The 15,385-nt window shown below is 61.5% G+C and overlaps 1 protein-coding gene across 1 annotated transcript in view; it reads left to right on the forward strand.

Moving 5' to 3' along the window:
• Positions 1–267: 267 nt before the first annotated feature.
• The window catches only part of KLF13 (KLF transcription factor 13), a 44,075-nt gene continuing 28,957 nt past the window's right edge, over positions 268–15,385 (forward strand). The window contains exon 1 of the mRNA XM_081124322.1: positions 268–1,305. Within this exon, the coding sequence (XP_080980448.1) occupies positions 720–1,305 (586 nt within the window). The 5' untranslated portion in view covers positions 268–719. The remainder of the gene's footprint in view (positions 1,306–15,385) is intronic.

The raw sequence follows: 15,385 nt of genomic DNA on the forward strand, positions 1-15,385 counted from the left end.
GGGCGCTCGCCCCTCCTCCCGCGGGGCGAGGGGCACGCCCATTGTCGCGCGTAGTCCCGGGGCGGGGCCGGCGCCCCTAGCGGCCCGGATTGGCCCGGCGCGCCCTGACGGACCAATGGGGGGCCCGCCCCGAGCCTTGGCCACGCCCCCTGCCCAGGCGCGGCGCGCGGCCGCTCCGTCCTGCGTGTGCGCGCCCCGGGATCCCCGCCCCCTCCGCGCGCGCAGCTCCCCGCGGCCGCCGCCGCCTGTAACCTGCGCCGCCAGGATGTGGCTGGGGGCTGACGTCGGGTCCAGATGTGGCCCCGGCCCCGCCCACCCCCGGGGCCGGGCCGCCCACACCGAGCCGCGGCGCGCACGGCGGCTGTCCCGCCTGCCACAATGCGCGGCGAGGCTGCGGCCGCGACTTGGCGCGGTCGTCCCTAACGTCGCCGCTCCGCATCCTTAGGACAGGCCGCCCCTGACGCCGCGCCGGGACCCCCCCCCTCGTTCCGCGCCGCCCTCCATGCGCTCACTCCTCGGGGCCCGGCCGGGCGGGCGCCTCGCGGACGCGGAGCCGCGCGGGTGACGGCAGAGGCGGCTGCGCGCCCAGTCCAGCCGGCGGAGAGGGCACGCCGCGCCCCCGCCCCCCGCCCGCTCCCCGGAGGCCGTGGGTGCGGATGCGCCGCTGACGACTCGTCGCCACCAGCAGCGCCGCCGGCCCGCCGGCCGGAGCCCGCAGCATGGCAGCCGCCGCCTATGTGGACCACTTTGCCGCCGAGTGCCTCGTGTCCATGTCGAGTCGCGCGGTCGTGCACGGGCCGCGGGAGGGGCCGGAGCCCGGACCCGAGGGCGCGGCCGCCGCCGTCGCCGCCACGCTGCCCCGGGTGGAGGAGCGCCGCGACGGCAAGGACAGCGCCTCGCTGTTCGTGGTGGCGCGGATCCTGGCGGACCTGAACCAGCAAGCCCCGGCGCCCGCCCCGGCGGAGCGCAGAGAGGGCGCCGCGGCCCGGAAGGCGAGGACCCCCTGCCGCCTCCCGCCCGCCTCGCCCGCCGTCCCCGAGCCCGCCTCCCCCGGCGGCGAGAGCGCGGCGGCCGCGCCCCTCAGCCCCTCGTGGAGCGAGCCCGAGCCCGAGGCGGGGCTGGAGCCCGAGCGGGAGCAGGGCCCCGCGGGGAGCGGCGAGCCCGGCCTCAGACAAAGGGGCCGGCGGGGCCGAAGTCGCGCCGACCTCGAGTCCCCGCAGAGAAAGCACAAGTGCCACTACGCGGGCTGCGAGAAAGTTTACGGGAAATCCTCGCACCTCAAGGCGCACCTGAGAACTCACACAGGTCAGTGGGGCGGCCCCCGGGCGCCCGGAGCGCGCGGACAAGGGCCGGGGCCGGCCGCCGGGCCACGCCCCCGGAGCCGCGGGCCGGGCGCGAGGGCGCGCGGGCCGGGAACGGCCGGGGCCTCGCCCCTGCCCCCGCCGCTGGGTCCTGCGGTCGGCTCCGCGCACTTGGCGAGGCGTGTCCCAGCTTTGGGAGCCGGCACCCGCCCGGCGACCGCGCCCCCGCCGGGCACGCCCCCTCCCCGGGCGCTGTCGGGCGGGGCCGCGGGGGCGGATGTCGTCATCTGGGTTGGGGGCGGGGAACCCGCCCAGACCGTGGGGGGGGGCGCGGGGGGACGGCGCGGGCAGGTGCGAGCGAGCTGGGTGGGGGCCGCGGGGGCCGCTCGGGGAGATGGGCGGCCGGGGCCCCCGGGAGGCGCGAGGAAGGGGGTGCCCTGGTCCGGGTCCCTCCGTCGCCGCCCCGGCGGGCGCGCTCTCGGGAGGGGCGGGGCCGGGCGGGCGAGGCGCGCGGCGGGCGAAGTTCACGCGGGGACAGGGCTCCCTCTAGCCACTCGGCACATTCTTTGCTCTCCTCTTCCTGTAATTTTTCCAGCGCTCTAAGGTTTAATTTGTCGAAACCAGAGCTTGCGGCGGCGGACGCGGGGGGCGGTCCGGGTTCCCAGTCCCCGGCTCTTTGTGGGAGCCCCGCCCATCCGGCCTGCGGGGGCACGCCCGACCCCAAGGGCTCCTCGGTGAGACCCGGCTTTCTCTCCAGAAAGGAGTGTCCTGCCCGCCGCCCGTCGGTGCGCGCGGCCCACGTCCCGGCCCGACGCCCACCTGCTCGGGGCGGGCGCGCGGCACCTGCGCCAGGGCCTCCGATCCGAGGGCAGCGCTCCCATCCCGCGCGCCCTGGACCTGGTCGCTGATTCATCTGTAGTTGGCTGTTGTTTTTAAGCATAAAAGTGGCCAAAAAACAAACAAAACCCACACACATTTTAATGGCTGGCAACCATTCCGTCCCACTTTGGGTTCAAGACTCGCCTATTTCCTCTGCGCTCACGTGCACCCGTCGGTGACACTTCACTCTTCCATATTTGGGGCAAGTTCAAACACCCGTGTCCTTAGGCTGTTTTCTTGTTGCCTAAGGCTCAGGCTTCTCGGTTATAAAATAGCGCACGAGGCGATTAAAGTACCGACTTAAAAAACTGCAGCCGCCGCTCGGTGGGATGGGCGCGGAGCGGGCCCGAGGTGCGCGCGGCTCTCCGGGGAGCCCTCCCCTCGGCGCGCCGCCCCCGCGTTTCCGGGCCCCCGCTGCGGTCGCCCCAAATCGCGCGGCAGGTCGTGGGGTCTGGGGTGAAGGCGGGGCGTTTCCAGGCTTTCCGAGCCCCAGTGAAGGGTGCGTGGACCCAGATGGGGGCTGGGGTGAGGGTGGGGGTGTTGGTTCAGCTCGGGAACGGCGCTGCCATGGTGGGTGTGGCCGCGAGGGAGGGGCCCGGCTGGGTCGGGAGCCCCGAGGACCCCGAGCACAGGGGCGGGGTCGGCGCTTGGGGCGTGGCTGGGGTTGAAGACCGCTTTTGGGGGGGACGGGGCCGGTTCTGGGCCAGGAGCTTAATGATCGGAAAATCCTTTTTGCCGTCGGTTTCACGGTGGCCTCCACTCGGTAGCACCGGGTGTCTGGGTTCGTGAGGCTGGCTGAGGGGTGCGCCTGGCATGGCTGGGGGGGCTTCAGCCTGGGGATGGCTTGGGAGTCCCTCCAACCGCTGCCGGGGTCCAGGCTTTGCCGGCCCTGAGCGGGCCCCTCGGCTAGAGGATTGGGGCGCGGCCCTGGGAACCCGCACCTCCAGAAGTGCGCTGGGTGCCCCTCTCTCGGGGGGGGGGGGAGCCTGGAAACCCAAGGTGGGCAGAGACGATGGAACCGACCCCTCCTGCCGCGTGCTAGGTCTATTCAGTGAGCAGGGGCCCGCCCCACCCCCCAGATGTGCAGAAACGCCGACCCCACCTCCCCAGCAGACGCAGACTCCGAGTCTGGAGCGCGCGGGTTCCGCTGGGGCCCTTGGAAATGCAGATTTCCAGGTCTCCGATGCTGATCTTCAGCCGAGCACTGCAGTTTTAAGTGGTGCTCCAGCGAAACCGATTTTGAACCAAGAGCCGGCCTCTGGCCGAAGGCACCTCCAGAAATGGAAGCCCATTTCCAGCCCCAGCTCGGATGGGCAGGGCATAGGTAACTGGTGTTCAGAGGAGGCAGCGGCAGGCTGGCTGCAGGGGGTGACTGAGAGGCCAAACCACCCAGGGGCGAGCAGAGCGGCAGCCCCTGACTTTGAGGTGGCTGTAGGTTGGTTTGTGGGCTCCCAGTAGCGTTCTGGGGGATCTCTGTAGTCAGTGGTTTAGGTCATGCCTGGCCCTTCCGCCAGGGACCCCCTCAGCCCCCCCCCTTAGCAATTTTAGGGCAGGGGGTGCATATCAAAACCACTTTAGCCAAGAAGCCAGTTGGCAGTGTGCTCTGTCTGGCTCTGTGACCAGGGACCCGTCTGCAGACCTCCCTGCAGCTTGGAGACGTCTCCCCTGACCTGGAGGGCCTGTGGGAAACCTGGGTGTATGAAAACCGATTGGGAACTGCAGGGGTCTGTTTTTACTGGGGGGGTCACCTGGCCCTCGCGGGCTCTGCTCTGATCCCCACCGCACCCTCGCCTGACCAGCTGTGTGCAAAGAGCTGCCTGTCCTGGTTAGCTGGGTGCCAGTGTGGCCCCTCATTTCCCTCCCCCAGTAGTCATCTTGGGGACAGATCACCCTCTGCCACGTTTAGGTGATTGTTGGTGTTACAGCAAATGCCTGAGAAAACAAAGCAAAGACACAAATGTCTTTGTAACTCAAGCAACTTCTTGTTTGGTTGATCAGAACTCCCCAGCCCAGCAGACTTTCTCCAAGGCTGAAGGGCTTTGATGTGAAAATTCAAAGACTTGCAGAGGAGAAGCCTGGGTCCTGGGAGGGCAGACCCAGCTCCTGAGCCCCGAGGTCTTGCATCTGGAGATTCTTGCTGTTGTCCTAAGTGGTGGGGCTTGGTGGGCCCCCATCGGATGGCCACTCAGTCCTGCTTGGCAGAGATGCCCCAAATATATTTCTATCTACTTGTCCCCACGAAGAATTGTTTTCAGAATGAATTTCGTGCCCTGTTTCCCCTCCATGGCCAGGAAGCCAAAACACCTCCTTGCACCTGCCCACCTCAGCAGCTCTGGGGGTCTGGCCAGCAAGGTGGGCACTGTGCTGTGCACGGCTCCTCCCTCCGCAGACCCCTAGAGAGGGCCCTTTTCACCTGCCCTGTTTGGGGTGGGGGTGGGGAGCATCCAGATTGCATTCTCTCAGCCATTTCCTGTTATAGTTTGGGCGGGGTTACTCTGAAACTTATCTTTACCCTGAACAAGGGGTTCCATCAGCATGAGATGACACAGGCAGCTTCCCCCAACACACTGTGGCTGTTCCCCGGCACCGCTGGCAGGATCCCTCGCAGGTGCCCGTGGTGCAGCGGCTTTGGACAGGCGGCCGGTCAGAGTGCAGGGTGCGTGGCTGGATTCTCCTCCTCCCAGGGCAGAGCTGGGCTGGCCGAGGGCCAGCACTTTGTCTGGGGCACATCCAGGCCACCAGCTCCCGCCCCTCTCCCACACAGGCCCAGGCTGCCAGTGGGCCCGATTGTGAAACTCCTCAAACAATACAGAAGTGTGCAGGCAATACTCAAGACTTCCCCTCCCCCAGCTAACCACGTTTTCCCTGTGTCAGTGACTCTTTCCAGACCCTTTATTTTTTATTTTTTTTTCTTAAATATGTTTTTATTGATTTCAGAAAGAGGGAGGGAGAGGGAGGCAGAAATATCGATGATGAGAGAGACTCATTGATCGGCTGCCTCCTGCACACCCGGTACTGGGAATCGAGCCCGAAACCCCGGGGCATGTGCCCCGACCAGGAATCAAACCATGACCTCTTGGTTCCTGGGTCAACGCTCAACCACTTAACCACACCGGCCAGACCCTCTCCAGACCCTTTAACGGGTTTGCTTGCATGGGTGTGCTTCCTGTGGGCATTTGGAAAGCATGTGTAGGACCCTAGCAAACACATTTCTGTCTCAGGCTTCTGTCCCGTGTGCTTGCTTGACAAGGCACCTTCGCCCTTTTTCCTGGCTGCGTGGTGCTCCGAGGTGTGGCTCCGGGCTCTGCCATAACTCTGCAGCCTCTCAGCTGTCGAGAGCACAGCCACGCTGCGTTTCGCTCTAAGCGGTGCACAGCGGACCCTGGCGTAGGGCCTGGTGCAGAGGAGCTGGCGTTTCTGTAGGACCGAGACCTGGAGCTGCTGGCTGTAGTGTAGGCAGCTTTGAAGAAGAGCTGAACCAGGGGGTCTCGGTTCGACTCCCGGTCGGGGCACACGCCCGGGTTTCGGGCTCAGTCCCCAGTAGGGGGCGTGCAGGAGGCAGCCGATCAATGACTCTCCCATTGATCTCTCTCTCCCTCTCCCTTCCTCTCTCTGAAATCAATAAAAATATATTTTGAAAAATAAAATAAAAGGACACATTATGTTGGGTGTGTTTTTTTTTAAGGAAATAGACGTTCTTGGTGTCCCCACCACCGGGGTTCTTACTGGGTGGCTGCCCTTCATTGTTTTAATGCCTTCCCTTTCTCATTTGCACGTGTAAGAGCGTCATACTGAGAACGTTTAAACCACCACCAGCAAAACCAGCTGTTCCTCTCAGGCCCCAGGACCCGCTCCCCCGCCGGCTTTTTTTGGCTGCCCGTGGGCCCAGCCTGGGTGAGCACTCCTCTCTGCAGCAGTGAGGGGCAGCCCCCACCGCACCCCCCGTGGCACAGCTGGCCCTGGGCGGAGCCCGGCGAGGCGCTCTTTGCACCCCTGCCTCCCTCCCCTGGCGGAAAGAGGGCTGGAGGCGCGGGCGAGCGGTCGACTTTGTAACGGTGAGCCCTAAGTATCGGGGCTCTGAAAGGTGTGCCCTGTTTGTGCTTTGAGAAGGCAGTTAAAAATAGTCCGTAAAATACAAACTGCTAGGACGACAGACTCGGCTCTCGCAGTTGTATCTGCTATTTCCACACCGCTTGCTAGGGGCCAAGCATTGTCCTGTTGGTAGAGTTTATACTGAGCCACAATCTTCCCAAGGACCCTATGAAATACGCCCCGTTCTGATCACTAGTTTTCAGATAAGGAACTGAGACTCAGATGCGTTAAGAAATACGCCCGAGCCCTGACCGGGTAGCTCAGTTGGTTGGAACATCGTCTGATACACCAAGACTGGGGGTTCGATCCCCTATCGGGACACATACACAAAGCGACCGATGAATGTATGAATACGTGGAACAACGAATGGGCGTTTCTCTCTCTCTCTCGAATCAATAAATAATTAAAAAAAAAAAGAAATATGCCCAAGGTCACACAGCAGGTGAGGCGGGAGCTGGGATTTGTGCCTGGGCAGCCACACGTCTGAGTTTGTGTGTACCCACTGTGGCTTCCTGCCACGCCTGTCCGGACCGGCACACTGCTTCCCCCACAGATTTTTGTGACATCTGAAATGTTAAGGGAATGATAGGACAGTGAACAGTTAATATCTTGTCACAATTTTTTATTCTTTCTTCCCTCCTCCATTTCTAAATATTGTACTTTTCACCCCCCTGCCTCTCCTCTCTCTTCAATATGACAATTATCTAATACACAGTCCATATTTTGTTTCCCTAATGATCCCCAAATGTCCCATACAGGGCCCGGGATCCACTCAGTCACATTGCATTCGGTCGTCCTCTCTTTCATTTAATTTACCCTGGAATAGTCCTCGGTCGTCTGTTACACTGGCAGTGTAGGGACCCAAGCCGGTGGTCCTGTAGAACGCCCCACAACCCGGCTTGGCCTGATCGTCTCTTCATGAATAGATCCAGTTGAAACCGTTTTGGATCCAAAACACAACAGGTGATGTTGGGCACTCCCATGGCCCGCAGCAGGGACACGTGGGGCCGGCCGCCCGTTGCCGGGTCATGTGGTTGCAGTGGCTGCCAGGCTCCTCCACGGTAAAGGAACGTTCTTCTCTCCTTGACGATTAATGAGTAACTTGTGGGGTGACACTCGGAGACTGCAGCTGCGGAGGGCCAGGCCCTTCCGGCCGTGGGCAGCCAGGTACTGTGCCGGGCCCGCTGGTAGATTTCGGTTCCCTCTGCCACGGTCATGGACGGGACAGGCACTAGGAAAGCCTAGCCCATCCTGCTGGCGGAATCTTTTTTTTTTTTTTAAAATCTGTTTTTATTGATTTCAGAGAGAGGAAGAGAGAGGCAGAGAGAGAGAAACATCAATGATGAGAGTCACTGATCGGCTGCCTCCTGCGCACCCCCTACTGGGGATCAAGCCCACAACCCGGGCCTGTGCCCTGACCGGGAATCGAACCGGCGACCTCTTGGTTCATGGGTCGACACTCAACCTCTGAGCCACGCCAGCTGGGCTGGCAGAAGTCAAAGGACAACTCGGGTGATTCTTAGTTGTCTGTCCCCATCCCCAAACCAACAAGACACCCTAATTTTACTTTACATGAAAAGGTTTCCCGGTGGTGGTTAGAGCCAGCTCAGAAGGTGTTTGTGGGTGTGCTCTCGGTCAGCCCACCCTGACTCTGGCTCTGTGGCCACAGGTGACGCTTCTCTCAGGCCTGGCCGAGGCCTGCAGCCAGTGACACTCTTAAGATCCCGATGGGTCTTTTCATGCTTTCCAGAAAAAAAAAAAAAAATCGGTCTAAGCCCACACACCTCAGCCTGTTTTTCTTCCCCTTCACAGCCCCAAATAGGATTATTTTCTTGAGACATCAGTTTCCCGTCAAGCTGGCAATAAACTGGACTGTTCTCTCCTGCTGGGCAGTTGGGAAGCCGCTGCTCGGCTGGGGCTGGGACTGGGGTGGGTGGAGAGGATGGCCGCTGTGGCCCCAGGGTGGGAGCACTGAGCTCGGGAGGTCTGGCGCTCTGGGTCGAGGCAGTGGAGTCTCAGATGCTAACCTTTTACGCTGTTGGCAGTGATGTGACTCTAGGCACTTAGTGTAAGACACAGAAATCCTCACCCAAACCGAAGCTCTGCCATTTGGCTGCACACGTGTGCGTTCATGCACACACACGCACACGCACACATGCACATAGATGTGATATCCTATTTATTGTTGTGGCTACACTGAGCACCCAAACCTGGAATATATTTATGTGGACTCTGATTTCTGGGTTATTTGTTCAGTTTTAGATTTTAGGGTCCCCCCCCAGCAATTATGGGTCTGCTGAGTAACTCAGGGTTCTGGGAGGCACGGAGTGCCTTGGGCTGAAACTAAAGAGGCCGCTCACCGGCCCGTCACCCCCTTTGATCCCGCCAGCGCCCAGCTCAGGTGTGTCTCCCACCTGCTTCCGGTCCCCTCCTGACCCGGGCTCACTGTTGTCATTTTCGCCGAGATCACTCTGGACAAGCAGGACAGAGTGCATGCTCGGGGTTTTCACTTCGAGGTGTGTCTGTGTTGGGGGCCCGGTTTATTCTGCTTTTTGAAGCTCATCGCTCAGAAACACTTGCTAACCAGGAACTTGGCCATACTCCGTGGCCATTGGCCAGGCTGTCCCAAGGTGACCTGTTTGCAAAAGCGCTGAGGCCTGATGCCTCCGATTAAATGTGCCCATGCTGCCACCTCCGGGCGTGGCCTGCCTGCGTGGGCGGTGACCGTGGCTCCCCAGCACCGGGCACGGGCCTGGCCTCTGGGAGCCCGGGGTGCATCGTGAAGAGCTTTGCAAGAAATAGGGCCCGAACTAAGAATCAGTCACCATGGAGCACGGAGCTCAGTGTCTGGGTGGGTCTCCTGTCTCAGAAGGAGCTTGGGCCTGGGAGGAGGCGACAGGACCTCAGGAGGCTTCCTGCCTTCCACCCAGGGCCACCGCACAGATGTGAAGGGGGTCGAACAGCAAGCTAGGTGATGGCTGGGCAGCCCGGTGGGTGGCCCCGGGCCCAGGATGGGGCCTCCTCATGCCCTTGGGTTAAAATAGACCTGAGGTCATTGATCTCTGTACTTAACCTAACCCTGCAAATCCCTTCTCTGAGCCTTTCACTTGTCTCAAACTCTCTTTTATTGTATAAATGCTCAGTTCTTTTATTGTATAAAGAACTGAGCTTAGGGCTGGAGTTAGAAGCTCGAGTTAATGGCTGATCCAAAATAGAGGGTTTTGCAAGGAAGTATTGGGAAAGAGGAAACAGAAAAGGCGGACTTGACCCTCAGAAACCGGCCCTTTCGGAGGGAGGAGCTGAGGCCCAGGGGCCCAGGCGTGCCCTTGGCATGGAATAATGTTTTGCCTGGGCTGTTGGCTGGCAGATTGCTCTAAACCATGTCTGGAATCAGGGGGAGGGTCTGGGAGCTGGGGTTGGCACCGGGGGTGCACCCCAGGCGTCTTAGCAGTCACAAATCCCAACACATGTTCACTGAAGGGGGGGTGATCAATGGGAATTCCTGAGAGTGACCGCTGATACTAATCTATGCGGGACAAGTGATGGGCCCTCTGCTTACTTAGCAGGCTGTCCGAGGTCCTGCTTTGTGCTCTGGCCACCTGCTGCCCTGACTCACTGCCCATGGTCCTCGCGCCACCCCAGGTCCTCTCCCCCAGGGCACGCTGAGTAACCCGTGGCAGGGTGGGTGGGGACTCGGGCTCTGTAGCCACCTGGGTAGACCCAGTGGGACTCCGGCTCCGTGCAGCCCTGTGTGCTAAGGTTTCCTTGCCTCCTCCAGGGTCCCCTTGCCCCGTCTGCTTGCAGGCAAATGCTGTTTTCCAAAATGACTCTGCCGCTGGCCTTAGGCACCTGGAGCTTCTCTGGGAGGGTGCCACCTTTTATCGCGATGAAATGCAGTTTCAGCGTGGGTCATGTACAAGCGTGTGTGCCTGTGTGCGTGGGTGTGCGGGTGCACGTGGTCAGCCACCCGCCAGAGCTCAGGACGATTGTCCTTTGGCAGGCGGCCAGTCCCCAGGCATCTGGCCAGGTGGCGCAGGCTGTGGCAGGGACGCGGTTTCTGTAGGGTCCCTGAGGGGCTGTATCACACGGAGGCAGTGACAGAGGAGGGGGCGGTGTGCCCAGCTGCGTGGGCTGGGCTGGCCTTCAGGGTGGAGCGGAGAACCCTGGGCAGAGCTGGAGGGGGCACGTTGCTGGTCCCCATGGGGCACTCCTGGTCACCCTGCCCTGGACCAGGGCCAGCAGCCTGGTGTGGGATAGGGCCCTGGCAGGGGGAGAGGCCAGGCTGGGCTTTTGTCTGCCCAGCTGAGGGCTCAGCCAGCTGCACCCTCACTCCTCCCCCTCCGCTCCCCCTCATCTCCTTCCTCTTCCTTCCCCCCTCCCCTCCCTCCCCGAACTGTGGGATCTAAGCACGTGTTTATCAGCACGCCTTCTGGGGTTTCCAGCCCTCAGGACGAGCCTGGGGTGGGCGCTGGGGGCGGGCGAGACGCCTGCCTTTGCCCCCCAGCCCTGGCTCAGCCTGGGAGACCTGGCGGGGGAGGCTGCGGCTTCCTCCTTGGGGGCGCCCTGGCAGCCTTCCCGCGGGGTGCGGGCTCCAGGAGGAGGCCCGGTGGCTGCTCCGGGGCGGTCAGCACCCTCCTCCCACGGCGCAACCGAGAGGTAAACATTGGGTCACCTTGGCAACCGGCTGAGCCGGGGCTCAGGAGCTGGTGGCCAGAGAAGTTCTCATTGTCTCGGGTTCCGAGGACGGGGCTCTGTTTTCTTTCTGTAAAAATCAGCCCGACCGACGGATACCGAGATGCCTGACACGGTTCCTATAATTTCCTAATAAACATTTAGAGTCCCCGGGGAGGAGCCCGTCTTCCTGTGATTCATTGGCTTTTTCTCCTAAGCTGTGGCGAGGCCCTGGGGGCAGGGCGGGGGCAGGCTGGGGTCCCCCGCTGACGGCTGGCACCGGGCGGGAGCGCTGGCCAGGGCCCAGGCCTGGACACCCCGCCGCCGTCCGGCTGGCTTTGAGGTTAGGTTCCGTGGAAAATTTGGGGAGGTGCCTCTCTCATCTGGGGGTGTTCACACCCCCACGACTGGCGCCCCTGAAGCTGCCTGGCCGGTAAATCTTTCTGAGGCCGAGCTCGAGCCCGGTTTCCCACGAGGCCGAAGTGTGAACTCACTTTATACCTGGTACAAGGTGACACTTCGGTGTTTGCTGTTAAACAGAAAGGGCTCCTGTCGGTCGCTCAGGCCGGCCGTGCCCTCGGCCTGCTTCCCGCCTCGGCAGCCATCTCCCGGGCGCACCCACACCGAGAGGCGGTGCCTGTGTGTGTGTGTGTGTGTGGTATGTATCTTGTGTGTATAGGAGACGTAAATGTGATGTGTGTGTGTGTCTGTCTCTGTGTGGTGTGTGTGTCCATTGTGTATGTGTGATGTGTGGATGTTGTGTGTTTGAGTGGTGTGTGTGTGTGTGTGTGTGTGATGGGTGTGTCCACGTGCATGTGTGATGTATGTATGTATGTTGTGTGTCTGGGTGATGCACATGTGTGTGTGGTGTGTGTCCCTGTGTGATGGGTATGCCTGTGCATGTGCATGCGAGATGTATGTGTGTATGTTGTGTGGGTGATGCACATGTGTGTGTGGTGTGTGTCCCTGTGTGATGGGTGTGTCCATGTGTGCATGTGTATGTGTGATGTCTGTATGTTGTATGTCTGGGTGATGTATGGATGTTGTGTGTTTGAGTGGTGTGTGTGTGTGTCTGTGTCTGTGATGTGTGTGTCTGTGTGTGCATGTGTATGTGTGATGTATGTATGTCTGTTGTGTGTCTGGGTGATGTATGGATGTTGTGTGTTTGAGTGATGTGTGTGTGTGTGTCTGTGATGTGTGTGTCTGTGTGTGCATGTGTATGTGTGATGTATGTATGTATGTTGTGTGTCTGGGTGATGCGCATGTGTGTGTGATGTGTGTGCCTGTGTGCCTTGTGTGATGTGTGTGTTCATCTGTGCATGTGATGTGTGCGTCCATGTGTGCATGTGTATGTGTGATGTATGTATGCGTGTTGTGTGTCTGGGTGATGTATATGTGTCTGCATGTGTCTGTGTCCAGCCCCCTGGAGCAGAGCCCGCCCACTGCAGTATTATTCACAGGCACCTGGATGAACAGACATTTTCACTGCTTTCTCTTTTGAAAAGAAACAGACAACTGAGAATGACTTTTCCCCCAAAATTATAAGAAAAAGTTTATCTAGAAGGTTACAGAGGTGGTAGGAGTGAGCCAGCCGGGCTGCGTAGGCTCAGGGAACAAGTGAGAGAGACAAACGGGGCCCTTGGAGCTCGGGAGAGGCAGGCGCAGGTGAGCGCCTGGGGAGGGGAGGGAAAGGCAGGGAGGGCGCCACCGGCTGCATTTTTGAAGCGGGTGCCAGCTCATGCCCTGGGCCTCCCAGAGGCGCCCTGTGGCACCACGTGTGGGGTGACCTCACGGGCAGTGTGGCCCCAGCTGTGTGCCAGCCTCTGATCAGGTCGAGTCTGCGAGATGCCAATCTAGGGGCGTGGGCGGGTGCAGCGGGAGCCCTGCAGCAGGCAGTGCAGAGCGAGGTTCCAGGGCATCGTGTTGCTATGGAGACCCACTGCCTGCCTCTGGCTCAGCCTGGGGGTGGCGGCGGGTCTCAGGTGAGGGGCCCGTCTCAGGTGAGCCTCGTTTGTTGCCAGGTTCCAGAGCCTCCCAGGGACCAGCCAGTTATACCTGGCCGGGCTCTGAAGAGCAGCAGCAGCTGAACTGAACCTGGGGATGACAGACCGGTGCGTGGTCGCCAGGACGTGCCACCTTCCTGAGAGGTGGACACGGGGCTGGCGCTTCCTCTTTCTCTCCTCTGGGTGTCAGGGTGACACGTGGCTGTGCCAGTCCTGCCGGGTGACTCCACTCACATGGAAGGACTTTCTGAGCCCAGGTGTGCTCTGGGCAGGACCAGAGGCCTGCAGGCTTCGGGGAGGGTGCCCACCCTTCAGGGAAGCCCAGGTGCCTCCAGGGTGCTCACCTGTCCCGCCTCTGTGGGGACCAGAACAGGAGGGCCCTGCAGCCCAAATGGCCCAGGTGCTGCGGGCCCTGGCAGAGCCCTGGGCCACAGTAATGCAAGTTAGGGTCCCTGTTAGGGGATGATTCCAACCACAGGAAGTGACTCGGGGAAGTGTTCTGCGCAGCTGGCCAGCCCCGGGTCCTGGGTGTGCTCCTTGGGAGCCAGGGGTTCCCACTGTGGGCGATGGAACCTTGCAGAGGCCGGGCTGGCCCAGGGCTCCGTGGACTCCCAGGCACAGAACCAGACCGATCCTTTGGTTCAGGTTCCTAAACCGGCGGCTGCCTCTGTCTTCCTGGAGGGCTGGGCACCCCTCTAGGGCCCCTGCCCAGCTCTGGGATCCGCCACATGTCTCCGCCACTGTCCTCTCCGCCCCCACTTCTCCTCTGGGTGCTTTTTTGTCATCATGGGTTTGGTGTGACCCCTCCCAGGGAGACAGGGCCACCGAGCAGAGCAGGAGGCCCATGCCTACTCTGTAAATACTTGTTTCTGCACAAAGGGCCGGCTCCCTGGGGCGACTTTGGTTCTGGAGGCTGCTCCCTGCTCTGGCCTGAATGTTCTGTCCCCTAAATGCATGGGCCGAAATCGTAAGGCCTGATGTGATTGTTAGGAGGTGGGGTTCTGGGAGGGGATCAGTGCCCTTTTTATAAAAGGCTCCAGAGGGTCCCCTCCCCCTTTCCTCCAAGCGAGGACACAAGCGATAGGGCTCCACCAACCGTGCTGGCGCCTTAATCTTGGACGGTCCATCCTACAGGGCCGTGCGACATATATGCCTGCTCTTCGTAAGATAGGCAGTTGGGGGGCTTTTGTTACAGCCTGAGACAGTCCCCAACCCCCCTGGGAGAACACCCCCAGTACGGCCCAACTATCTCGGGTTAGCATCTGGTGCCTGTGCCAAAGGAGCCTGTCACTCCAGCTCCAGGGGTGGGACTCGCACCCCCACCCTGCCTGTGCCCAGGAGGCAGCCCCAGATCTGTCCCCACAGCAGCCCTGGGGGGGGCACGGCACCTGCTCTCGCCCCCCCCCCCCCCACAGCAGGCCAGGGGCTGTGGGCAGAGCCGCGTCCGCGTCCTGCGTCTGCATTGCCGCCTTCACCTGCGTGCTCAGCGCCGTGGCTCAGACCCGTCCGTGCATCCAGCTGGCAGGCGCTCCAGCGAGGGGCCTGGGAGGCCGGGACCAAGGCTGGAACCAGCCGCAGCTTGGACGCTTGTTTCATTTGTTGATTTTTAGAGAGAGAGAGAGAGTGAAGAGGGGAGAGGGACGACCATCGATGTGCGGTTCCACTTCCTGATGCATCAGGGCTGATTCTTGTGTGTGCCTCACCGGGGATGGAACCCCCAACCTCGGCTAGCGGCCTTTGCCCCTCGGGGTGGCCTGCTTTTGCCCCACTGTCATAGCCTGGCCCACGGCTGGGGGTGTCACTCCTTCTCTGTCATTCCACCCCTGTCCCAGGCTGAACATGGAGACCACAGGGTTGGGCCTAAGAGTGTGGGGTCTGAGTTCCGGTCCTCGGGTGTTTTCTTTCAACAAAACCTCGTGGATTCCAGCACAGGAAAGACCAGGAGGACTGTGGGCAGGGGCGGGACTGAGGGGAGGGGTTAGCGCGCGGGCCCTGCGGCTTCCACTGCCTTCCCACTTCCCGCCTGGACCCTGGTGTCTCTGAGCCTCGGGGGCTTCCAGCCCCTGCCGCCCGCTGCCACCCCCACCCCCCAGCCCCCGCCCGAGGTGACACCACTTTGCTTTGTCACAGTGGTCCACTTCCTGCCGTCTTTTCTCAAAGGCATCTGCTGCACCTGGAAGGAGAAATGAAAACAGCACCTGGGTCCCAGAAACCGTCAGTTTCCAGACACTCGGCAGCTGGGCCCCACTCGCCCCTCGCCCAGCGCTCTGCACCCCCAGTGCCCAGGGTCGGGGGTCAGCAGCCAGGCCTCTGAGCTCAGGGAGGTGCAGCATGGAACAGCAAGGGACAGGGCAACCTGGGGTCCCAGCACAGGAGGGGCCCTGGGTGGGACTCTCAGGTGCCCTGTGTGCTGGCCTTCAGCTGGGCTAAGGTGTGGGC

This window comes from Miniopterus schreibersii (genome assembly GCF_964146895.1).
Source record: "Miniopterus schreibersii genome assembly, chromosome: 22".
Taxonomy (NCBI): Eukaryota; Metazoa; Chordata; class Mammalia; order Chiroptera; family Miniopteridae; genus Miniopterus; species Miniopterus schreibersii.